This window comes from Podarcis melisellensis, assembly GCF_964234715.1.
Source record: "Podarcis melisellensis genome assembly, chromosome: 10".
NCBI classification, from domain to species: Eukaryota; Metazoa; Chordata; class Lepidosauria; order Squamata; family Lacertidae; genus Podarcis; species Podarcis melisellensis.
Window position 1 is genome coordinate 23,776,022 of NC_138542.1, and position 27,500 is coordinate 23,803,521.

General features: G+C 39.5%; 1 protein-coding gene across 8 annotated transcripts in view; it reads right to left on the reverse strand.

The window, feature by feature from the left end:
* The window catches only part of FOXP2 (forkhead box P2), a 352,653-nt gene that overhangs the window by 36,026 nt on the left and 289,127 nt on the right, over positions 1-27,500 (reverse strand). For 3 of the 8 annotated variants that reach the window (XR_014172562.1, XM_081928968.1, XM_081928973.1), the window contains 6 exons: positions 26,440-26,605; positions 21,424-21,637; positions 18,883-18,987; positions 11,468-11,524; positions 2,501-2,588; positions 182-265 (listed from right to left, as the gene is read on the reverse strand). Coding sequence is in view for 7 of the 8 variants with exons in the window: in XM_081928968.1 (XP_081785094.1) it covers positions 182-265; positions 2,501-2,588; positions 11,468-11,524; positions 18,883-18,987; positions 21,424-21,637; positions 26,440-26,605 (714 nt within the window). In the remaining variant the exon portion in view is untranslated. Of the gene's footprint in view, positions 1-133; positions 266-2,500; positions 2,589-11,467; positions 11,525-18,882; positions 18,988-21,423; positions 21,638-26,439; positions 26,606-27,500 lie in introns of those variants that run through there. The other 5 variants (XM_081928970.1, XM_081928969.1, XM_081928972.1 and 2 more) reach the window with 5 other exon arrangements.

A 27,500-nucleotide genomic window follows, 5' to 3' on the forward strand; every position in this document is an offset into this window, starting at 1 on the left:
GTAAAAGATAGCATTACTTTTAAAGAAACATACAATTTGACAAGCTATTGCATTTTACCTTCATTTTATTGCCATATTTTTCATCACACTCATTGTTTTCCAACTGTCACTAAATTGTTCATTTTCTTAGTCTGTTACATTCACGGGCCTATTTACTGTTTATAAAGCAATATGCACTTACAGGTTTTGGAGATGGCTTGGGCTCCGAGGGTCGCATGTGCAAGTGGGTCATCATTGCCTGAAGACGTTCCCGTTCTTTAGAAAGCTGTTAAAGAAAGAGTGAGATCAGAAGCATTTTAGAAATGACTAATACAGCTATTTTATTTCGTCTGCTACATCTTATCATTGGAGGCTGTTGTAGGGTAATGGTTCCTGCATATCAAATCCTTATATGTGAGCAGCAACGTATGTACAAAGAATGGCAACTTTGGCAATTCTGGGGGTCGGGGCGGGGGGGAGGCCCACCTATAGCTTTCCTCCTCGTGTTTAAAAGGTCAGGGAAAACAAATAATACTTCATCTTTTTGTCAATAAGAGAATTGAGGTCACCATTGCCTTGACAGTAACAAGTTACCAGGACCATAAATTAGGCGGCCCATAGTGTCTCTTTAAAAATCCTGTGGACACTGATAGCAATGGAGTAGTGCCAACAACTGTGAAGGGGTGAAGGGGTCCTTGTAGAACAGTGCCTGCCAGGATTGTCTGCACACTTCATCCATTCCCACTGAGGTCCAGTTAGTGCCCCCTGCAATCTGCCATCATCAATCTAATTCAATAGAGTGACAGGGACCAGGCAGTGTGAAATGCTGAACTCTGCTACTAAGCCGACATCTACACTGCACTGGGTCTCATTACAACTGATGGACCTTACTTTTCTATCAGTCACACAAAGGGGGGGGGGGGAAGGAACTCATAATTGGTCACCCTGCAAGCAGAAACTCTGTTCGGCCTTTTGCATCACAGCGGAACCTTTATAAATGGTAAACAGCTGCTTAAGAAACCTTTCAACATGCTTCAGAAAACATATCAGGGTTATTTACACCCACCCACCCACCTTTTTTTTATTTGTTATAATCAATTCTCAATTGATTTTTCACAGCACTCAATGGAAGAATCTTTATAGATTCTTTATAGTTATAGGAAGAATCTTTATAGTTTCTGATTCCAAGAGCACCCAGTTATTTAAAACAAAGAAATGAATAATCATGCAAGTTTTTAAAAACTTCCCAAAACTATCATCACTACCACCATCATTAATTTATTTTTTTAAATTCCTACCCTTTATCTGAAGATCACATGGCAGTTTACAATATGAAAACACAAAAATACATACCATAATAACAAACAAAGACACACAAAAAAGTATCATGCACAAAAATAAAGACGTTTATTTAGAGCCGTATTCTAGGTTAATTTGAATACACTTAAAAACAATTAATATGCCTCTGAGAGTCAAATCTCAAAGCTTAATCTTTAAAACTTGTTCTTCAGCCAAGTTCATAAAGATGAAGGCTTACATTTTCTGTTAGGCCCAGAAAAAAGTATAAAAGAGAAACATATGCAGTAATTTCAAATGTCTTTGTGTGCATATGTATAAGTATACAGAGAGAGAGAGAGCTCACCCTTTCCAAAGGTTTGGGATAGGTAACTAAAGCAAGCTCCCCACCAGTAAATATTCAATTTCCCACTTGGCTGTGAACTTAAAGGCGAGTCCAAGTAGCCAGGCATTATAATGCTTCTGGCTTAGATTTCAGTGAGTCTCGTGTTAAGAGGAAGTCACTCACTGAGGGCAACCCTTGCCCTTGCTATCTGAATGTGCCACACAGACAGCCTCATTAAGAGGATATTTTTGGTGGACCTTAGAAGTTGTATTGGAACAAGTGGGAGGAGGTAAACTTACAAATTAAATTAGACGAATTACATTTAAATGTGCCACTATTTTTGGGCCTGTGCTACACAGATGAAATTATTAAACCTAATTTTGCCAGACCACCTTAAGCATATATGGCAGGAAATTGCAGACATCTGAAATTTGTCTGAAGTTTTGTCTGACGTTCCTGAAATCTAACTTCCCCCCAAAGTCATCCAAATTCTTCCTAAATTTAGGGTACTGACTGGTCTACTGTCCAGTCCACTCAGTTATCACCTGCCCCAAATCTTTCCTTGTTGTGCTTAAAGTTAGCAACCTTTACAGAATATATACTTTGGTTAACTTCTGAAAGGGTTTGTGCCATTTGTGCTGTGGATAGCTACTGCTCACATTTGAGAAAAATAGCACCATTGGGAGAGCCACCATGTAACAAAAGGGATAATGTGAAAAGGGATATGCTCCCAAAACCTCACAGTCTATGTATGATTGTTATTGTTTTATAAATTTATTTTATAAATTATAAGTCAGAACTTATTAATAGTAAATTATGAATTCTAATTAATAATAATCAATTCAGAACAAATCATATTTCTTCAAGGAAGTCAAAGATTTCTAGAAGATTTTCCCAAACCTGTATTTCTAATTGCTGAACCACCTGCATTTGCACCCGACACTGAGCAGTGCTTCTGTCATCCAATGCATGTTCATTATTAAGGTGCCTAGTAAAAGAAGACAGAATAAAAACAACACAACATTAGGAGGCTGTTATAAATCTCCTGAACCTTACTTTTTGCCCCCAGCCCGGCCTAGTTATTAACAGAGAAAGGGAGTTTTCATTTACCAGAGAGGTAGTCATAGACAAGCTAATTCAAGCAACTCAACCTAAGAAGCAACAGACACAACAGGATTGCCCTCTCATCCAATGGTCCAAAACTGCAATGGTAACTGGGAATGACAGAAACTGTTTCTTCTACCAAACAGCCACAGAACACCACTGGGTGGACATTAATGGAGTTTTGAGTTGTGCAAGTGTCACTAACGGCTGTAGACAAAGGCCCCTAGTTTGAATTAGGCAAATGGACATTCTGAGTTGTTTCCAATGCTAGTTCTACACATTGGATTCCCATTGAAATTCATGGCCATGACTAATTTAAGTCCATTAATTTCAATGTGTCTACACTAAGTAGAACTTAAGTTAGATACAAACCTCTGTATCATCACTGGGCTATGTTATACAGATAGGAGGTTTATGAAAATGTTCAAGTGTCAAGAAAGATCTCACATTTATTTTATGTACCATGTCTTTCCTCTCACGTCTCACCTGTGAGAACTGTAGCGCTACAACATGCCTAAATAGGAATTCTACATTATTTCAACATAATCCCTCATTGGCTTCTCACACCATTATCTTCAAGAAGCCTAAAACCATGAGTTCAACTGCCGCTCTTTCCACTGCCACCATTATGGAGTAGAGTTGTATCAACTGCTAAATGGTTAGGTAACTATGCCAGGAACTGTGCAATGTCGCAAAGACATCTCTAAATGACAAAAATGATAATAATATCTACTTCAAAGTGGGGATGGAAAACATGTGGCCTTCTAGACGTTGGACTCCAATGTCTGTCATCACTGACTGCTGGCTATGCTAGCTAGGACTGATGGCAGTGATGTCCAACAAAATCAGGAGGGCTACGGGTTCTCTACAACTGCCTTAATCCTCCTGAATTTGGCAAAAATGCCTATGTAAATGAGTGGTGCAAAGCAATGAAAACTGAACTGTATGATGAGGCTTATTTTCTTGGGTTGCTTTTTAGAAGAAAGGGATTAAAGGAAGAACAGAGACCAATGGAGGGTTTTTTAATACAGCAATGGAGATTGTTTTGATCTGAAATGATGGAAGAGGTCAGGTATTATACAGCAGTATATTTAGTAATTTATATTTGGCTTTCTAGGGAGAAATCTTAAGCCAATAATAGTCTTGAGCACAGTGGCAACCTCTGTGGAATTACTCACTTGACTTCCCAATAGCAAGCATTGCGGCTGGTCACTGAGAGGAAGAAAGGCAATATGGCAGGGAGCACACTGTAATGGTACTGGATTGGCTGCACCACTATGCCTGCATCACCCACCCTCAATCCCTTGCCCCTCCATCTCTCAGTAAATAGCAGCAACACAGTATTAGGAAGCCTGGTGAGCAATGCAGCCTCCCTGACTACTGAGAGAAAGGGCCAGAGATGGCACTGAAAGAAATTAGAGAGGTAAACATTTAATATTTACTACTATTATTATTAACTAACAGACAGTCTGGGAATAGAAAGGAAGGGGCTAAGAGAAGAGTGATGTTATAAGCAGAAGATGTGCATGCAAAAGGACCAGAGAGGTTGGATTAAATAAATTTACAGCTGGGGGTAGGGCAGAGGTGAAGTACAAGTTGAGTATGAAAGGATAGTGCGAGAAGAAATTAACTGGGGTTGAGTAAAAAAATACTTCCAGAGGCAGGGCTTTTTTCAGCCGGAACTTGCTGGAACTCAGTTCTGGCACCTCTCAGGTGGGTGCCTTTGCTATTCTAAGGGAACAAGGGAGGCGTTCAGGGCAAGTTACAGAACCTATTTTTCTAGAAAATTAGCACTGGGGGTAGGAAACTAAAACAATAAAAGAAGAAGCCTTTTCCATTTAGAGTCTCTGGATCACCAAATTCTGCCTAAAATGGGGAGGCCGAGTCACAATACTTAAACAAATATCTGCTTGAGGAAAGCTGAGCTGTGGAATTAGCAATTTCCAAAGCTAAATTAGATATCTGTAGGAAGTGTTGCAGTGATCTCCAGCAGATAATGTTAAACTCTGCCTCCCATTTCGTGACTGGTGGGTCTCGGTAATTTTCAGTCAACTCAGGTGGGCACTGAAGGTAGAAAGTTTGAGAATCTCTGATGTGGACAATACTGAGCTAGATGGGCCATTGGTTTGGCTCAACTTCTTAAAGTAACAAAACAACTGTGCTATATTGTGTTCATCTGAATGTGGAATCTCCCTGACTTCATAATCCATTCCTGGGACAGGCATGAGAGTCCAAAACTCTTACCATGTTGAGATTTCTCCCTGGAAAGTTGGTATTTAAAAAATCACAAGTGGCCTTGTCTACAAATGAAAACAGACAATTTCACTTACTTGCTTTCTCAAGCTTCTGAGTAAAATCATAATTTCCTTCTAGAAGCAGGTGTAATGCTTCAAGAACCAGCTGTGTAAAACAGTTTATTTTTTATTTTTTATGGTTAATCATGGTCTAATGACTGATCTCGAAATTACAGTAAACAGATAGAAAGTTAATTGATGTATTAATTTGCTGTGTGACACATCACAGAAGTCTGGCCTGCACTTTACAGATATTTTTAAACTATGCCTATGATTTATTATTGTAATTAAGATCTTAGCAGTTGGAGGGTTAATGTGATACAAATCCAAATTATTCTCAGATTTCCAAATAAATATGGCAGGGTGATTTTGAATCTAATAAATATGGGCATCAGTTTTTAAATAAAAATGACTAAAACATACAGATAGATGAAACATAGGTATGGATGAGAAACTATTGCCCCCAGTATCCAATACTTTGTATACCCATGTATGTGTGATGCATGTTGGAGTCATAAATCTCCACTGACAATAAATTTGACAGCTGCACTACATCCCTTAACTGACAATGTTAGCAAAGCAAGTGACAATAGAGGTAAACACAGCCACAGAAGACTTACGGTATCAAAGCAAAACTTAATATATAATGTTGTATAATGCTGAAATGCAATGTAATGCAGAGAAGCTAAATGTGCCAGTACAATTTTGCACGAACAACAAACTTTTGTAGCTTCTCTCCAGCAAGCAAATACCCAGAAGCCTCTCAACAGAACCACACTAATCTGCTTGTAGCTTTGCTTGCAGTGGTCTCCAGAGAAAGCTGACTTTAAGAAGCGTAATAGGCTAAAATGGCCTTTTTATGCTGTCATCTATTTAACAAGTTGATTGAGGGCCAACATAGTCCAGTGGCTTGTAGATACAGTGCTAAGCTTGGAAAGGGCAGGCCTGGCTTCAAGTTCCCTCTCAAGCATGAAGCTCAGTGGGTGAATATGGACTTACACCTTGCCTCTCAACCTAAGCTACTGCGCTGGGTTTTTTGTGATGGTAAGTGGAGTGGGTTATATTCTGCCTCGAGTTCATCCTGAAAAGGCAACAACTAAAGTGTAATATTCCCAATATACCTAAATATATTTTGGCTTTATAATGAAACATAAATTTGGCTTCATATATCTAACAATCTCAACTCAGCTCTGCTCTTGTTTTCAATGTCATATAATATGTGGGATCACTTTTTCAAAAGCCCACCCCTTATTTGTGGGTGTCTGTGTGATAAGACCAGAAGTGATAAGACTGATAAGGCTGTCAAGTCCTGAAGGAAGACTGGCTCTTGAGAACATACAAATGGAATCTGAGAAGAATCAAGTGGGGGTCAAGAGAAAAACAGCAGCTTTATTGGAATAGCTCTAAAGCAGCCTTCACCACTGAACTCAATGGAACCTATTTCTGAGCAGACTTTCACCCAAGACTCAGCACATTACACTGCCTCCTCTTCCTTGCATACACACACACACACATGCCTGGATATACCTGATTTTCAGGGAAGAGGAAGAACCTCTATACTGGTTGGTGCTATGAAGGAAAATGAGAAGAAGAAAGAACAGAAACAAAATAGGGGCAGGGGTGAGAAGATGGAAAGAGACCCAACAAGAACAAGCAACAGGAAGAAAATACATAGGAAAATAGGTAGAAAGTAATGAAGAAAGACCCAGCAAAAAAAAAAAAAAGGAAAGCACACTAAAGAAAGGTTTTGTCTATAGCCATACTACCCTGAACATGTCTGATCCCAGAAGCTAAGCAGGGTCAGGCCTGGTTAGTACTTGGATGGGAGACCGCATGGGAATACTGGGTGCTGTAGGCTTGATTGTGGACTCTCCTTCCTTGGAGGTCTTTCAACAGAGGTTGGATGGCCATTTATCATGGATACTTTATTTGAGATTCCTGCATTTCAGGTGGCTGGACGAGATGACCCTTGAGATCCTTCCCAACTCTACAGTTCTATGATTCATTCTATTGGATCAGCCTGCAGTATGTGTAGCAGCCAAAGGCTTTGAAATGGAACATGGTTTTTAAACACTTTCATTGTTGTGTTTAGTATTTTGTGTTTTTATAGTGTAAAGTGCCCTGTGAAGGGCAGTATTTCAAACCAGCCAACCAACCAACCAACTAACCAACCAACAAAATCATAAACATTCTGTTTCATCTGAGTGGGGCTTAAATTTCTTAAGGGTGCTTTTGTAGGGAACTGGACTGGGGAAGAGAGTCTCTTGTACACACACCAAAACTGTTCCACATCTTTCTTTGTATGCAGATGTGTGCAGAAAGCAGCAACCCCTCTTCCACCTCAGCAGATGGGTCACCTCTCCCATCTATTGTTTTTGCTGCTGTTGTTACTATTATTAGCTAGCGGAACAGAAACAAAAACATTTCTTTCCCATGATCATCTGGTTGCACTTCCCTCGCTCTTTGGCTCTGGAGGTAGATGCATTCAGAGGACATCCTCCGCTTCAATAGTGCTGCCACTGCACTCAAATTACAGTCCTGAGCCATCAGCCAGTAAGTGAATACAAGAACTGAGGCTCCACCCCAACAGGAAGTCCATGGGTGGGAATTATAAGCTCAAAGAAAGAGCCCCAGCAGGCCCCTAGGTGAAGGCCAAGGACAGTGTCAGATTACAAAATAGGCAGAGCAGGCACCGATCTATGGGTCTTTTAGGGGCCCTGCAACAACGGTTCAAAATAATATTGATCTGATTTTGAAATAAAATTACAATCAAGTTTTCTTAGATGTTTCTTAAATGTTATCCCAATAGAGCACATGCACAAGAAACCTCCAGATATGAAGCTTTCTTTTGAGTTAATGTGCTCAAAAACGTAATAGGCGATAATTTGTGAGGGCCTCCCTGAGATTTCAACTGCCTAGAGGCCTCCACAGGGTTTAATCTGGCCCTGGCCCAAACACCTTTTTGTAGGCTGAGTGAGATGGAGAGGATTAATTTGCAGCAACTCAGAAATAAACTTAGGACTCAGGCCCATGTGCTCATGCTTAGGTATATCCAGTCAATTTGCAGAATAGCTTACATGTGACCTGTGTTGGTTCTGAAGCTAGGGGGTGTCAAGCCAGAGTCAGCAACATCCTGCTAAACTTTACTTGGGAGAAACTTGTAAAACATCAATGGTGGTATCCAGTGTAAAATATCAATGGTGATATCCACAATCAATAACAGTAGTAATTTAAGTCCATTGATTTCAGTGGGTCAACTCTGAGTATAACTTGGTTGGATATCACCTCAAGTCTGCAGATTCATTATTTTCTGGGAACAATTGGGAAATTGAGGATATTTTCTGAAGCTCATGTCTATGACAGGTTGATTCTTGTCATGAGAAGTCATCCATACAGCTAGTTACAGTATAACTATCTACAACACATATTCCAGAATAGAGCTACAACTATAATGGGTCTATTCAGAAGTAAACAAGCTGAGGGATTCGAACCGTATTCATTTAATATGTTATTTTGCTAGATGTCAATGTTACTGAAAACCCAATGAGTCTTGCTAGATGTTTCCCCAACCGAGGGAGAACGTTGGCATGAGGTGGCTGAAGTGGAGCTATTTGCAAAAACATGGTCATAAACTTGTAAAATGTTTTTATAAATAACATCTGATAAGCACATTGCCAGATTTGAGCCACCCTCCAGAATCTGGAATCACTGGAACCTCCAGAATCTGTTTGGGAATGTCAAAGGCAACTGAAGTCACAAATGAAAGAGTGCCTCTGAGAAAGTGAAGCAACAATAGCCAGCTTGCTCATGTGCTGGAATTAGGGAAAAGGTGTTTACGTGTCTTCAGAACAGGCTAGTTCCTGCCGCCCTTTTTAAATAAACCAAGCACTAGCTAAACAGATATCCACACACAGATCAAATTATATTTGCAGAAATATCAATTGCAAGAAGATCCACATTTGTAAGATATAGGTAACATTGTTAAGGCAAGGTAGAGAACACAGAAGATTAGTTGTGAGGATGTACTAGAGAGTAAGCAGGATGCTAGACTTTAGTAGAGAGAATCTATATTGGCGTGAAACAAAAGGAACTGGCATCAACAGAAGTTAGAGTGGATTTACTTTCAGTTAGGTTTCCAGTGGACATCTAGCCATTTCAATTAACCCCTGTGTAACTTGGTACTCTTGTCAGTCTCTCCTTAGAAGAATCCCAGGACTAAAATAGCAGAATGCCAAAGGTCAGGGCAGAGGTACCCTGGCAGTGGTCTGTGGGGGAATTGAAACAGAACCTGTCTGAACTAAGTTCAACTCCAGGCAGTACTATTCTGAGCCTCACTTTAATGAGCACTAAAAAAAAAACAACCTAAACATATTCTAACCAGAGAGGATCACAAACTATAGTTACTTCTCTTACAACTAACCAAAGTTTGCTGGAAATCCTTTTATAGTGATTTTTCTAACAAATGTTTATAGCTTGAAACTAACTTTTCCTATGCTTAAAATCAGCATAAATAAAATTTAAAAGACTTGACTCCTCACTTTTTGAAGGAACAGTTAGAACTGTACAAAACATATTGAAATTAAAGATGGTACTTATCTGTATTCCATAATAATTATCATTTGTTTTTAACTAGGGATCGATCAACCTAATTCCAGTCAGTGTTAATTTTACATGTGTTCATCTCTAAGTATTTTTTGTTCTGTTTCTGCAATAAGCTCCATTTTTAACATCAGCATGAAAATCTGTATTTAGATACATAATTAATATATCCAATAATATATATTTAAATATGCATTTGACCTCCATGTGTGCATTTCCAAATATGTTTCTACCCTAAGACACACATTTTAATGCATTTTGGTGCAGTATTTGAGCTGAGAAGAATTCAGGGAAGTGCAGAATCCACTAGTCTGGGAGGTGCAAACTGGGGCACTCCACACAGAAATTTACAGAAATTAAATTCCTCAAGCATCTCAGATATGGGTGGTATTTGTTACTACAACAGACCTTTCTTTATTCATTCTTTTGGATTAAAAGTACCCTGTCTTGCATAGATACTGCATGTAGCATGCAATACTCAGAAAACTCAAGTACATGAGTCCTGAATCCTTAAAACTGTTTGAAAGATATTTGTACACACAGAGGACAGAGAAGATTAGTTGAGAGGAGACACTGGAACCTGCAGGCTAGAGTTATGTACTGACAATAGCTACATGGAGATTTGAGATACTGAGTAGTGTGTAACAAAGCAGTTCCATTAGTGTATAGACTTCTGACTGTGCAACAGGGTTGCCCCTCCCTCTCCCCACATGCCCCCTAAATGTGTTCTGAGGGTCCCTCAACACTCCAGAGCAGATCTGAAAAGTATCCATATGGGGTTTGAGTTTTCAGGGAGGTGATGGCTGGGGTGGGGGTGAGACCTTTTGTCCTTGGCAAATATGGATTCCGGCTGTACGGTAACAGATAAAACAAACATATGTCACAATCATGCCCATTCCATTAAATTTAAGTTTCAATTGAAAGTGGCTACATTACATCCCTTGTCATCTTTCTTACAAGATGCACATTTCTGTTAATTAACTCCTCAGATGCAGCGTGTTAATTTTTCAGTTGCTTCTTGTGTGTCTGGTAGCTCTGATCCCTGTGTAAGCATACATATTGGTTTATTCACATAAATAAGTAGAAGGTGAACCCCTTTAGAACATAACATTATATTCAGTAATGAGAAAGAACACCAAACTGCTGTTGTGTTTGGAAGTAGCCCGATATTAAACTCTATCTTGTTTATTGCAGACAACACAGCATCTGGTCAGAATCAAAGTTTTCCATTCTAAAAATTGACAATACTGCATTTGACAGGCCTGCTTTGGGGAATGGTAAAGTTCCAGGGGTCAGCAAACTTTTTCAGCAGGGGGCTGGTCCACTGTCCCTCAGACCTTGTGGGGGGCCAGACTACATGGGGGGGGGGAATGAACGGATTCCTATGACCCACAAATAACTCAGAGATGCATTTTAAATAAACGGACACATTCTACTCATGTAAAAACACTCCGATTTCTGGACCATCAGCAGGCCGGATTTAGAAGGCGATTGGGCCGGATCCGGCCCCTGGGCCTTAGTTTGCCTACCCATGGTTCAGAGTATTCTAAATTTGTGTACAACCCTGCTAGTGGGGTGTAGGGTGGATATATTTTGCAAGTGGCATTGTACTTGCAGCATGTATGCTTTGGCTTTCCGTCTTGCAAGGTCCCTGGTCAAACTGTTTCTTCAAGTTTCCGTAGCGCTTAAAGCAGCGATTTGGAAATACTGAAACTAGTAGCCAGCAGATCAACGAGCTCTGCTACCATCAATGTGAATAAGTGTTGGTGCACTTGTCATGGACTCCTGTTGGACAGTGCCCATTTTGAGGAATACTCTCTCCCCTCCCATGTTTGGAGCAGTTTTGTTTTAGAGAGGGTTGTTTTTTTACCTTGGATTTACGAACATGAAAGGATGGGTCTTTATCCACATATTCACACAGGTAGTCCTTTAAAAAGAAAAAAGAGCAGTATGCTACCTCTCCCTCTCAGAAATACCTCACCATTCAAGAACATTTCTCTTTCTCTTTCTTAGAACCCCCTAGGAATGAATGTGAGTAGCCCAGAATATGCTTGCAAACATTTTCACTAGTCTGTTGCATTGCATGGAACATGGAGAAGAAGCTGAAATCAGGGATTAAGAAACAAACAAACATCCCCCCGTACCACCCTGGAGTGAGGCTCCCACAGTTCTAATATGACTACACTATTTCTGGGGGAAGAAGGCACTCCCATGGTTATTGTGAAATGATTGTCCTGTACACAGCCCAGGAGTGACAACTAGAAATAGAATAACAATACCTGATGAATGCATTTCTACTTCAGACACTACTGGAAAAGCATGCTCTAAGACTCTAATCCAATGATGTGCGCACAGAACCCTATTTAAAAAGCTAAAACCACACTAAGTGGGTTTTGGGATATAAAAGGGGTAGTGAAACTGCCTTGGTTGGTGTAACACTTGACTACACGGACAGGCAGCAGCTCTCTACCTTTTCAGACAGGGTGGGACTTTCCCACCCCTACCTGGAGATTCCAAAGAATGAATTTGGGGCATCCTGTATGCAAAGCATATGAGAAGGGGACTGAACACAGCACTACCACCTTCGCCTCTTTAATCCCAGGGATCTTGGCTTTTAAATAAGGGTTCCATATGCAGAGTACCAGCTTGTGGATTAGAGATGGAAAGTGCATGTGAAGCTTCCAGTCCAGTGGTGTGATTCACACATAAAGAAACCGACATCTGCATACATTGTGATCTAGCTGGATCGGGGCAAAAATGTGTTTAGATTTTTCGTTCCAATTCATCTCTGTATATTTAAAGAACTAAAAACCAGCAAAATGTTTGCATTTATGTGCTCAAGTCTCAGAGACCTATTCAATTTATCTGTGCTGCTTTTATTAGGCTAGCGACTGTAGACTACAATAATAGTCAATGAGGTTTCGTCTTGATTGAATTTTTCAGCGGAACACAAAAGAACCTTGCCATTAAAATAGTCCTTTATTCTCCTGTATGAAGGCGAAAGGTTTTTAAAGTGTTGTGATGTTCAGTAATGAGCTTCTATCTAAATTATCATTGGTGACAAACTCACAAAGCACTTTGAGGACACATAGTTATGAAATGCCAGAGCTGCCACTTTCTTTCCTGTAATTATAGGCTAGCTTGCAGCCCTTCAATGATCATTTATAGAACAGCCTCCAGTGGATTACTGAGAACTTGAAAAACACATACATACCTCTGCCACATCTCTCTTCTCCTTTCCTTGCTATTGTTTACCAGTGATATGTAAAATAATGGGGCCTATTCATTTCCCCGTCTTAATTATGCCAATCAAAGTACAGAAATAGTGCTGGATATAAACACAATGCAAGGGGACTAAATAAATAGGCTAGAAATTAACATTAAATTATGAATTCATGTATTTATTACTATTTTACACTCAAATTATTCTCTTTTATGCTTTTTACAACCATCTCAGGTACATATTGCTGTTCAAAAATTCTCTATGATTTATAAATCAAGAATGAGATAATACTGAAAAATGAGAGGATTGGTGGATTTTCTCAGTCAGTGCCTAATTGCTGTTTCAAAATGCATATGCAAAGGGACATTTCATTAATCATTTAATCATGTCCCTTGCAGGAAGTTGGAACTAATGTTGCAAATACCCTTTTCATATGAATGCTCCATAATACTATCTTATGCATTTGATATATTGCATATGTCATAAATTATAGCTGCTTCAAAAAGAACCAAGTGGGTTGTTATCCCTGAAGATGCTTGTTACAAAACCTTTATTAAGTTTTTTCCCCCCACTCTGACTTATTGCTGGTTCTTTTTCACAGCTTCATTCTAGCCCCCAATAATGCTCTTTCTGATGGCAAAGGTCTGTAAATTACCCATGCAATCACCAACACCATTTCACAGACCTGTTCTACTTCTACTGGTCTGCTAACAAGGCGATTACACACAAATTACTGAATGCCTATGAAATATTTAAATGCATTCTACTCTACTATGCATTAATAAGAGCAAAGCAAGCGCTGGAATTCTGGTGAGCCTCAGTCCCTAATGTCCCCTAATGAGCCTCTTACTGTGACTGCAGTTCAAACAGAGAGGTGAGGGGAAAATGCAAAGGGTGCCTTCAGAAAGGCAGCACTGAACAAACATTGTGTGAGCCAGTTCTAATTTATGGGTCACTTTATAGGTATATTGATTTTTGTTTTCAAAATGGAATAAATGATGTGGTCGACTGATGTTCTTTCAAAACTGCATGAATCTGTGTGCAGGCTTGCCAGACTTGCACATGGAAAAATATAAATATGCAGTCAAATTGCTAAGGAAACAATTAGGAAAAATTTTTTTTGATGGAGCCTGACCAAAAACAAAAATAGTATAAAAATGACCTGCTTCCATTTGTCTACTGATCTCCCATAGGTTTTAGGGAATAACACAGTATGTGCCAGCTTACCCTGAAATAGTACAAACTATTAAATGAATTTTGACATTAGAATCTTGAATTCATTGCAAATTATCTGATTTCTGAAGAGAAAAACGGGGGTCAACCTTTAAACCCTGAAGCGTCAGAGACGGTTTTAGCAACGTGTTTCACTTGCCCATCAGTAGTGTATGATTTATTTTGCATTGAGCTTTAATGTTTAAACACTGACAGGAGTTTAAATACAAAATGTATTTGTGTGTGTGCCACTATTCAATGCATGTCACTATTCATTTAGCAGATTGTGTCAGATGTCTTCGTTCTGAAGGATGATGGCACTGTCACCCCAAGAAACAACATCCTGACAAGTTCAAATAATGCCTTTTTGAGGTCATAATTTTGGAAGCAGGCAGCCTAGTCAAAGCCAAAGCTAATCTACACAAGATGTGAGTAAGGGTATAGCAACAATCTATTTCAAACTTTCTCTCTCTCTGGATTAAAAGAAAAGCACATATGAAGTTTGATACCTAATTAAATTATATGTCTTTCTGTTGCTTTGAGCTGCCCCCTTTGAGGGTCTTGTTGGTAAACTGCCCTGTCTTCTTCTGTAGCATTCTTTCCACCCTTCCCTTTCCTCAAAACTAACAATTCTGTCTCTATAGAGGAAAACATTGCCTGTCTTTGTACGGTAGATCATGTTTTGTTTCGCTGGCGTCTGCTGCATGCAGGTTAAAGTACGCTTGTCTGCTGGCTGGAACGCTATAGTGTAAACCTTTTGATTTAAAGCTCTAAAAGTCAAATCCATCTACACTCAAACTGACTTAGGACCAATGGAATGATAATTAGTTTTGCAGACAAAATACACCAAAGTTTTGTCATATGTTATTACGCTCTGACATTTATAAGACAGTAATGAAGAACTACTATTAAATGCTTTTAGTGATCTTTGGGGCTCCTTGCCTGGCAACCGGCAAAATGGTTAGCTTCTGTCAACACCTGTTTTATAGTAAAATTCCAAACAAATTCTTAAACATTTTTGGCAGTCTTTTAATCACTTTTCTTCATTGCTCAGTATTCTGCTCAATAATTGTTCTCTCTGCAGTTGGGCAATAATATTTTCTGACCTGACTTTAAAATTTGATGCTTTTCTCTGCCAGAAAGAATTAATTTTACAGAATTGCTTTTGTTCAGTGGATCAGATGCACATGAGTAACTGTAATTTTACACGACTTCATCAAGGCTGAAAATCACCCCAAAACTTCTCAAGGCTGGGAATATCCATCCAAGCTTCATGATATCAAAAGTATGGAACTGTATGGCAGTGTGTCTGTCTGATATGACATTATGTGGAAAGACAGCTATGCTTGTTTGAAAATAACAGGTGAGTAATATTAATCTCATTAATCTTTTTGATTGTATGCAAGGTGGAATTTTCAAAATTCTAAACACCTCAGTGCAGAAAAGTATAATTTATATTTATCATCAACATACTGACTTCTGGAGGGACAAAAACGAAGGTATAAAAAAACCTTTCATGGCTATAAGTCATATTCTGTAAATTATTCTTCACTTCACTCCAAATCCTTTCTATTATTAAAAAAATGAAGCAAAGCCACTGTGTTTTCTGTCTTAATCCTCCTCCTCAAATGCCTCAGCACAGCTGATTATTATTATTATTGTAAAAGAAAGGAAAAAAAGATGAAGCACGAAGGCATCAACTTAAACTGGTTTCTGAACACAAATTAGAGTTCACCTTATATATCAGAGACCACTTCAAATTTGTCACAAGAATACTGCAGAAATAGACACACAACTAGATTTGGGTAGCATTCCTTATGAATATTTTATTTCAGTACAGTATACTTGCATTAGCTCTATTAACAAGTACCACACTGTTCCAAGTCAGAACCTACAGCATTCTTACACAGATTAGACTAAGAGCAAGGTCTCGAAAACTACTGCCATTAGTTCTGTCATCCCCTATAAAGTTAATGGATTGGAAAAAAAATAGTCATTCTTTGGGTCTAAAAGTTGAAGTTGAATTGAAATAAAAGGTTTTTAATTGAAATGGGGCTTTGCAGTGTGAGCACAGAAGAATACTAAGGGGGCTAAAGGCAAGGGGATTCAGACTTTAAGACTACCGCAACACAGTATTTCAAATGAAAGAAGCTGAAGTTTACATCTCTGTGACTTTGTATTTCTGTCTAAAAGATGTGTACAACAATGGTCTCAAGTGGCATTTCTGTTGGGTGTAGAGCAAATGTCATGGCTTCTGGGTGGTATATAGTGCATGAGGTGTGGGTAACTGCCCCCTGGCTTTGCAGCCCAAAGCAGCTCCCAGTAGGGCTGGGTGATATATCAATATATCATCCAAAACCAGTTTTAAGTCCATCTCGTGATATCGGTTTCATAATTTTTGACCTGGCAATATATCACGAATCATGATGTGTGTTAGGGCTGGGCAATATACTGTCCAAAACCAGTTTGAAGTCCATAATTTTTGACCAGGCAATATAACACAAATCATGGTGTGTGTTTGTGTGCGTTATGCAAAAATCACAATGTGGAAAAACCCGTGAAGCCAGTCAGTGCCTCTACAACGTTCCATCCTTATTTCAGACATTGTGATATATAGTGATGTTTAGCTGGTGATCTATTGCAATGTTGAAAACCAGGTATTGCCCTAGCTCCCAGTTACAGGGACATTATCAAACAGGTGGTATGGAAGGGCGCATATGGGAAAGGGAAGCACATTTGATAGGCTTAGGCTACAGGACAGAATCTGGAGCCTCTTGGCCTGACCCAAGAATATTCAGGATGTTCCCTTGAATGGGTCACACAGTTTAGAAAAATTGGGAACGATGATATATATAGAAGAACTACATTGCTGTTAATCATTACTGTTTCCAGGGACTGTGCATTATAAAACCAGGGACCTACAAAACAATGTGAAAGAAGTGAGAGAAACATTAACATCACTAGACTCTGGAAAGATGGAAGTATTTATAAAAATTAGTTTTGCTTGGAGAGCTAAAGGCTGCAGCTAAGTTGGCTAGAACTCTTGGTATCAATTATGCCTAGAACAATATATGCAGTATGTAGGTTATTTTCGCATGGAATAATTTCTAGCAGCTTATATAAATCCCACACGCAAACAGTAACCTCTTTAATCTACAAGCAGAAATAGTACAGATCAAGTGTATTCTTCTAAAATTGGGCAAAAATCTGTAAAAGTACTCTTTAAAGTACACCTAAAACCTATTCTCCACAGAAAAAGTAAAATGAAGTAGGAAAGCAAACATAATCTACTCTGAAATAGATGAGTATATATATTCAATGTAAGCATTCAGATACAAAAAAAATATATAGTTTTCTTATAAAGACATGTGGTGCATCTTTGCCTTGTTGTGAAGCTGCTGTTTCCACATAGTCTGGTTCTATACCATTTGTAAACAGGCCTTTCTGATGTTTCTACCAACATCCTGGCAACAAAGCAGCACAATTTCAAATGAGCTAATTAACTTAATTGTTGATGAAGCATGAAGCAGTTCATTCACCCTGTTAGCTGCACCATGACAACATAAGAGCCTCAGCTTGTGAAGTTACTCATCTATATAAACCTATCTATAACGTTCCATTAGGACTCTTTGTACACTAAAGCCCTGTGCACCTCTCCTACGAGAGATCACGCCGTTTGGGCTCAGCCCTTCTCAAGTCCTCGCGGAATGAAAATGCTACAAAATTGCCACAAACTTGGTTTATGATACTCACTGTAATAACTGGATACTTTTTAATTTTAAGGTGCCACGCCCCACTTTTTCACAGTTAATTTTGCAAGTGTCGCACAGATATTGGCTGCATTCTGAATTAAACATGCCAGAAGATGGAGAGGATTTTTCACCTTTCTAAGTAGTGGCAAGCCTTCACAATTTGCCACATGGTAAGGCGCTCATTTAGACTTAGGGGATATGTCAAAACAGACTTCAGTGTGGCATGGGGAAGCTGTGTAATGTGGACTTTTTAAACAAACAAGAAACAAACCACTGCAACCTCTCTCACACACGTTATGTGAAGGTCACAGGCTCATGGTCTGCTTATACAGTTCTATGCCTGATCCAGGGACTCTTCTTGCTGTGACTCTTTTGTAAGCCAGACTGAAATTGATAAGCTTGATCATCTGCTGTTTTTACTGCTGGGTTGTTTTGTGTACTGAAATCCACCTTGAGTGTAATTTCCTTGTGGAAAAGCAGCATATAAATTGAAATCTAACTTTATCCAGTCTCCTCACTCCCACTCCTGTGTAAGTGGAGGTTTTTCCGTGGGCTTAGCATTTGGAAAGATTTGCACGTGAACCTTTGCGGGAAGCCTGCTCCTTCTGGAGCTTCATGAGTGCACTGGAACCTCCAAAGAACTTTGGCTCAGAGCCCATGAATCGGTACTTGAGACGTGACCCTTTTGTAAGCTATACTGAAATCACAGAGTTCACTCAGGAATAAGTGCTCTCATGACTGCGAATTATTGCTACAAAAGGACAGGCTAAAGAGACACATTTTTTTCTACAGATTACATGCCAATACACACAGTTGCATGTATTTTTTTTCTGTTCATTATTTTATCAAAAGGCACTTTACAGATGCTCTGAGGTTACATTTTGGCAAAGGGGTCAGGTAAGCATCATGCCACTAAAAAGCCCGAAGAAATGATTTAATGTGAAAGGAAAGCTAATGATTCTATCCTCTCCAGTTGGCTTGATCTGGTGTTTTGGCACATAAGCCATAAACATCCGATAACTTTACGGCTGAGTTTTACTGGATTATCTGTATACCTAATCAACTCTGTTTACTGCATCGTAAAAAGCCCCAACTTACTTTAAAAATTGTCCAAAATCTTCACAAATACTTTCACATCCAGGCCACTTGCAAACTCCATGGCCATAGAGAGTATGAGAGGCTCCAGTCTCCTCGTGTGATGAGCTGTGGCAAAAGAACACGGCATCAAATTCATCTCAAAAGCCATAATAGTAGGAGGATTCTAGTGCCTGTCAGGTTATGATCAGTGACAAACAGGTCAAAACAGGTCAATTCAGCTCAGAGCAGTCAGAAAAATCTAATCGTTCTGCTGAATAGTTCAACTGCCAAGGATAGATGATGTTCTAATTAGAGAAGGAATAGAGCCAAAGATGACGGTTAATAAAGGATGAAAAAAATGACTGTATGTTACAGTATGCTAATTTTGCCATATGACCTCAACTTAACATTCCTCCCCCCTCTAAATACACACATAAATAAATAAATAATCCAGAATGGATCAGTTCTTTCTGAGAAGTATGTAAGATGGCCAACAGAGACTTACAAATGTTTCTGCATGTTTTTTCTTTACTTTTTACTCATAAAATCAATATACTGGGGTCTGCAGTCTTAACTAATGTTTTTATCCCAGGGCAGTGTTCTCACAAGTTGTTTGATGTTGTTTATCCAAACAACTATATGCTGGATTCAGTTTTTTTGGAGGGAGAAAGTCAGTTGCTTGGGTAATTGTCAGTGACAATTTCTTTTTCCCCTCCACAATGCTGCAGTTTGGCTCTCTGTTCCAGAAAAATCAACCACTGCCTTTGACGTATCATCAACTAGCAACCTTAATTGAAATGCCAAAATGAAAATTACCTCTGGATGTTATCATTTTAAAATAATGAAAGGTAATATTATGGAAGCTTAAAGAGAATGATAGATGCAACGCACAAATTATAATTACACCCTCTGCAAAAAAAAAGTGTATGGGGGGAAGCTATAGCTCAGTGTAGAACATCTGCTTTGCATGTAGAAGGTCCCAGTTTCAATCCCTAGCATCCCCTGGGAGGGCAGGCAATGTCCTTTGTCTGCATGTCACTGCCACTCAGTGAAGACCAGTGTTTCCCAACTTGGGTCTCCAGCTGTTTTTTAACTACAATTCTCATCATCCATGACCACTGGTCCTGCTAACTAGGAGTGATGAGAGTTGTAGTCCAAAAACAGCTGGAGACCCATGTTTGGGAAACATTGACAATACTGAGCTAGTTGGGCCAAAGGTCTATGCAAGGCAGCTCCCTTAGTTCCTAAACCATCTAAAAAAATCCTCTTTGATTGCCTATGGAATACAGTGGTACCTCTGGTTACGAACTTAATTCGTTCCGGAGGTCTCTTCTTAAGCTGAAACCGTTCTTATCATGAGGCAAGCTTTCGCTAATGGCGCCTCCTGTGCCCGACTTCCGCTCGCATCCTGGGGCAAAGTTCACAACCAGAAGTAACTACTTCCGGGTTAGCGGAGCTTGTAACCCGAAGCGTGCATAACCAGAGGTACTGCTGTAGTTCTTATCTTCAACAATCTCTCAGTGTAACCACTTTTGCTCTGATGGGTTGGCTCAAAAGTAAGATGGCCTCCAATTTCTGATAAACTTCTTTACGACTGACAGTGCAATCTTCAGCAAGGTTAATCAGAAGAAAGTCCCACCGAGTTCAGTGGGACTCCCTAGCAAGCGTGCTTAGGATTGTAACTTAAATTCCACAGAAATGAATGAGACGTTTTGCTTAATTAAATTCAATGGATTGGAGAAATGGATTGGATTCAGAGGAGCATCCCCCATCAGAAGATGCTTCCTCAAGCAGAGTAGGTACCTCCGAATATAACTCAATGTCCATAAACTATTTATAGTCTGGAAATGAACAATGGCTGGCCATTTACCACCAACAGCACACCATTCTGTATTGGCACCAATCCACCAAATGCTAGGATTTCCACTGCTTTTAGCGTGGCTTGTACATACCTCTTAGACAAGCCTTGCCTACATGAAAAAAGAGCCAGTGTAGTATAGCAGTCGGATGGTTCAGGGAGACCAAGTTTCAATTCCACGTGCCATGAAGCTCATTGGGTGAACTTGGTCCACACACTCAGCCTAAGCTACCCCACAGAGTTGCTGCCAGGATAAAATTGGGTATATGTGTGCTGGAAACCAGGGATGCAGCCCTGAACTCCAGGGAGGAAAGGAGAGACAGAAATGTTGTAATAAAATAAATAAGACTGCTGTATTCTAGTTGGTGAAATCTATCTTCCGTGTTTGCCACTTAATATCTGCGATCCTATATGCACTTACCTCAGAGTAAGCTCCACTTAACTCAGTGGGACTTACTTCAGAGTAGAAATGCATGGGATTGCATAAGACAGTGTGCTACCCGGAAAATATTGTAGTCAATGTTCAGTAACAAATCTCCTAACTCTGGGAATGGGAAGTTTATGATTATTCTCTTTGTGGTTAATCAACAATTTTACTGAATCATACTCAAAGCATCTCATCATGCTCAATACTGAAATTATTGTGTGAAGCATAACTATGAAGAAAGCACTTTCATGACAGAGGAAAAAGCAAATCTCATTACCTGTCTCGTCTTGCATTTAGAACTGATGACTGTCCATTCACTATGGAATGATGAGTTATTGGTGGCGATGCTTTGGAAGTGGTAGAGGAGGTAGTAGAAGAGGAATTGTTAGTAGTGAGGTCTAGCCCTCCATGCTTAATGCCATTGTCTTCCATACTGTGAACTCCAGTAACTTCTTTCCATAACTGCTGAATCTCAGCAGGACTTAAGCCAGCTATAAAATGAAAGAGAGCTCCAATAATATAGCAAAGCAAGAGGTTCATATAATGAGCTCAGTGTTATTAATGGATTAATGCCAACAATGAAGGTGATGCAGTTTTTCCAGCACAATCAACATATAGTAAAACACAATTTAATTTTACCTCTTATTGGCACACAGTAAATTTGGCTGCTTTTCCTTTTGGGGTTACCAACAGTCAATTAAGGGTCACCAGCTTACGTAATATGCCTTCTCTCAAAACATTTGTTCAAGGATCAAAGGGAACAAGGTACAACCAACAACTGGTAACTACTGTTTGAAAAAACAGGTATTAGGGTGGATGAGATGTTCATTGCCTGCAGAATCAATTTCTTGATTCCAAAACATGGCTAAATACACCCAAAGTTCACAAAGTTATTTAAAAGCACTGCTTTACCAAAAACATAAGGGGAAGCAGAAAAAAATATATCGGGTTACAACAAAGATGGAAGTATTAATCAGCTCTTTACAGAAAAAAAAATGTAACTCAGGGGAATAAACTCAAGCCATGTTAGATATGCATGGGATCCAAACCCAGGAGGGAATCTCAACTAACATCCTGCAAATAGCTCATGCAAATACATAGTCATATATTAGGTGCCCCTACTTAATTTCCGAATTGCAATAAGCAAATAATTTATGGAAGATAAACATTTGGAAAAGGACAACGGTTCAAGAGCCCCAGCTCCAAATGCTCCATACCAATTCTTTTCAGACACTTGCGTTGGAACAATTTAAAAGCACTTTGCCACATTCCTTTATAAACCTTACAAGGAGGTGGGAGGTAACAGAAGCTCACAGGAACAGGATCTTAAGTTGGTATAGCAGAATGCGCATCATCCCTTTGATCAAAGTAGATGCCATTATGAAGGAGAGATCTGATCAACTTTAAAAAAAAATCTGGCCATCTCCAAAAAAGGCTTGATGAAAAATTAAAATGCTGTGGTTCCTTGCAGCTTGGGCTAGATTACCAAGGGCAAAATATTTCATATCCATTATTAAGGTAGAAATTATTATTTTAATTGCTTTGGGAGGAAGAATTTTTTACTTATAGTTAATTTCATGTCAATAGTGCTAAGTAAGGTCAAAGAATGTAAAAGTGATTTCTTTTAATCATTTCAGTAGATGTCATTAATCATGACTTTCCAACCAAAAACTATTGTCGAATTTTATTATATTTTATTATTCCCTCATATACAGCTTTGCAGGATTAGTTGCATCAGAAAGACACAAACTTTTTTTTTTTGCATACCATTGTAAACTAATTGCTACATTTTTTCCACAGGAATCTTAGGCTGAGTAGAGAACATAAATTTAAAGCACACATCCCCCAAATAATTCTGGGAACTGTCCTTTAATCCCCACATTTCCCAGCACCCTTAACAAACGATAGTTCCTAAGATTATATGGGGGAAGTCATGTGTTTTAAATTTATGGTGTGTATGCAGCCTACATACTAAGATGCAGATATATATGAAATAAATCTATAAATATGTTGAGTGGGGTTATTACGTTAACATTAATTCTATAAACACAAAATCTCTATGAACCATGGAATGGGTTTCATCCCCCAAAACAGATATACCTGCTGTCTCATTTACACATTTGTCATGGCTCCTATACTGTATTCCCTAGGGCTTGGCTATATACTCATCTATTGTAGACCTTGCTTATCCCTCTTCTATCCATCCTATAAGAACTTCTTATCTGAGAACTGATGCCTGAGTTTACTTTATTCTTCTTCCCTCCTTGTTCCTTTTCTTTGTGAGATATATATATATAGCCTGTGGGCAGGGATTGCCTTGTCTGGTTCAGGTGCAAGGCACCAAAATTATAAATAAATAAATAATTACACATGTGAGTTTGGCGCTCCAATGCCCAATTGTGCAGAAGTATACTTAATGGTGTGTTGAAGCATGGTTCATGTCACTGAAGGTGCTTGAGGACTGAAGGGTCAAGATGCTTCCTTGGAAAGCATAAACAGATACACTGGTCATGGTAGCTTGTTCTCTCTCTCTCTCTCTCTCCCCCCCCCCCCCAAGCAATCAACCTGCCAATGGGTTTAAGAAGCATGTGAGCCACGCCAGAAGAGGGTTTTTTTCCTCCTCTTTCTTTGCTGCACTTGGAAAAGCTCAAATAATTTTTCCTCACTTGGGAGGATCACTTCGAGAAGCCGGGAATTTAATGTAGAACACGGTCTCAACTTACAATAATGGTAGGTTAAATTGTTCAATACCTGTGGAAGCTGTTCGTTTAAAACATCAGAATCACACTAAACTCCAATTATAAAACACTGTATGATAAAATAATATTTAAGTAAGGATCTTCATGTGGAATTTAAACATCTGAACTATAAGGGGGGAAATTAACACTGAAAATATAGTGTTCCTTCCCATTGGATTCTTGTTTGTGGGAAGTTTCAGACTATGGTGTGTTCATTTAATCCTTCATCCTGGAACTGCTGAGGTCAGAGGAATGCTCAGAAAAATAACACTTGAATAAAAGGATTGAATTTGCATATAAAACTAAACCATGGTTTAGTGCTATGTGGACACACCTCCACCAGTCTGAGCGAAGTGTTGGGATTGCACCCTCACCAGGAGGAGAACCTCTGTGAAATTTAATTTTGCTTTCAAATAATCATGGCTTAGCATTATGCACCAACAAGGGAACAAAGAATGGCTAGTTGCTGAACAAACCAATTTCAGGCCACGGGTTATGAAGCTGACTTGCTCAACTAGATTTGACTCTGCTGCTGTGCCTCCACTGCACACAGCTCCTGCTGCCTTGACACTCTCCCTTTAGGTAAGTGGCAGTGATGCACAGCACCGGGAAGGCAGGAGATCTGTGTGTGAGTGTGTGCACGTGCGCTTGCACACCACCTCCACCTGAGAAGTGCACTCGTGAAGGAGAGAAACCACATTAGCTAGGTCTTTTTTATTGCAGGCTGAGTTAAATGGGCACATGTTACTACAAACAGATGTGGTACTTTCCCTTTACAGGTGTGCTCACCCCGTAACAGAACATGATCAAAGAAGGGTAAGCACAAACTAAAAATCAATGGCATCCTAATAGGGTTGCCAGCTGTCCTCTTTTTCCAGGACACGTCCTCTTTTTCAGGGGTAAAATTTGAGACAGATTGCTTTGATTTGCTTTGAATGGCCATCATAGTGTCCTCTTTTTTGCTCTTCAAAATATGGCAACCCTAAATTATCATGTTAATATTTTAGCGTAAAGCTGTCTTGGCATTTTGAAGCTTGCCCACTTTCCTTGATTAAGTTGTGTAGGGCAGGGGTTGCCAATGTGGTGTCCTCCAGATGTTGGTGGACACTAGCTGGGGCAAAGGAGAGTTGTAGTCCAACATCTGGAGAACACCACTTGGGCTTCCCCTTCCTACAGGGGCTATGAGAAGTTTCAGAGTTAGATATGGAGAGCCTGCTGGATCAGACCAAAGGCCCATCTAGTTCAGCACTCTGGTCTCACAGGGGTCAATCAAATGCCCATAAGCAGAACCTGGGTGCAACAGCACTCTCTCCATCTGCGATTCCCAGCAAGCCAGCTTACTTCCAATAGTGGAGGAAGAACACAGACAATGTACCCAGTAGCCACTGATCACTGTATCCTCCATGAATTTGTCTAATCCTTTTTCAAAGCCACTCCAAGTTGGTGACCACCACTCGTCATCTTGTGGAAGCAAACTGCACAGTTTAACTTTGCAATGTGCAAGGAGGTAATTTCTTCCTGAAACATTCAGCTTCACTGGATGTGCACAAGTTACAGCATTTTGAGAGGAAGAAAAACTTTTATGTATTCACTTTCTCCACAGATGCATAATTCATATACCTTTATCATGTTCCCTTCTTACTTATCTTTTCCCCAACCTAAAACACCCAAAATCTTTCCTCACAAAGAAGTTGTTCCAATCCCTTGATCATTTTCTGAACTTATTTCACCTGCACACTATCCTTTTTGAGGTAATGAGACCAGAACTGTACACAATATTCCAAGTGTGGTTATATAATGGCATTATATTGACAGTTTTATTTCAAACCCTTTCCTAATGAACCACAGCATGGCGTTCACCATTTTTTCAGCTGCTGCACATTGGGGTGACGACTCCATTGAACTATACACTACAACCAAATTTCTCATTCCTGGTCAGATACCACTAATCCAGACCCCATGGACATATATGTGAAATTTAGATTTAGATTTGTTTGTTCCAATGTGTATCACTTACACTGAATTGCATTTGCCATTTTACTGCCCATTCACCCAGTTTGGAGAGATACTTTTGGAGCTTGTCACAATGCCTCCTTTTTAAAATCACCCTGAACAATTTGCTATCAACAGGAAATTGGCTACGTCACTGTTTCCCTGTAACTACATCATTCATGAACTAATTGAACAGCACAGTTCCCCAGCAAACAGGCAAACGAGGAAGTAAAACCTGCTCTCTGTTCCAATATCTGAATTTGTGGTGTGTATAGCAAGGTTTGGGTACTAATTCTTTGTCTATAATGAGTACAGCTTTTACAGGAAAAAAAACCTTCTTCCTCGAAAGTTTTATGATTTAAAACCTAAAGCCTTATGATTTAAAACCTAAAATCCCCCAATGTCACCCAGATGGGGACTCAAATGAAAGAAATATTTTTGTTGTGAAAAAAAATGGTTTAATAACAAAGAATGGAAAATCTCGAGCACAGGTCATGCTAGGGTGGAATAACAAGAAGAAGATGTGAGCTGGAAATAAGTTGTGTCATATGTTGCTTATGTACCTTGTGGCAGAGACTGGACAGGAAGAGCAGACTGGCCAGGTGGAATGGAAATGAGTCCCTGACGCTGAAGATTCAGCAGATGCTGCTGCTGCTGAAGTTGTTGCATCTGGAGGAGCTGTTGCTGGAAGACAAGCTGCTGGGCTGCCAACTGCTGCTGCTGCTGCTGCTGCAGAAAACCCAAAAACAAACGGAACAGAGAGTAAAGATTGCAATGAAGGCTGTAAAGCAAGGCAGTGTCAGCTCATTTCCCCCTTTCGTTTCTGTTATTAAATAATAACGCTATTTACAGAAACAGGATCTGATTATTTTTATTATTTAACAAAGGGATTTGTTTTTATTAAAAGTGATTGGGTTATTAGTAAAAAAAGAGAGAGGTAACAATATGCTATTTTTCAGCAAAGGGTCAGAAGAAGGCAGGCAACAGCTGTTCTAAAGGGGAGCCGGGTTTTTTGTGGGGGGGAATGTTCACTTCATGATAGATGATAACAAATTTATCTTGCTGAAAGTGTAACTCTTTACAACTGTCTGTGATTCAAAGGCACTCTTGTTTTTCCAATTGAATAAGTATGATCCGCAGTGGCCCATAAATGAAGTCTCCAGTGATCTATTAGTAAACTGGGATGTAGCCTTCATTTTACTGGCCTGTTGGCTCCTTTGCAGCTCTTGCTGGAATACATTAAGCAAAACAAAAAAAAACCCCACAAAAAACCCTGGCATTATACTCAAGGCAAAGAAGCGGCCTATTATAAGGGAAAGCATAACTTCCAATTTTGTGAGGCATTACAAGACAAACTGGAGTTCTTCAGGCTCAGGAGGGTATGAGGATGTAGTCACACTTCAGAGAAAGACAAGCTGCTGTGGAAGACCTTTCCTTTTCTCAGTTTGGGGAAAAGAGAAACTTCTGATGCGCTCACTGGAAAACAGACTGCATAATGGAGCAAGTCATGTGGATTGCCCAGAGCCTCGAGAGAAATAAGGGAGCAATTTCTATTCCATAGTTGATGGCTGTCTGAAATTCTATTCACAAATCCAAACAGAAACAAAGCCTCGGGAGGTCAGAA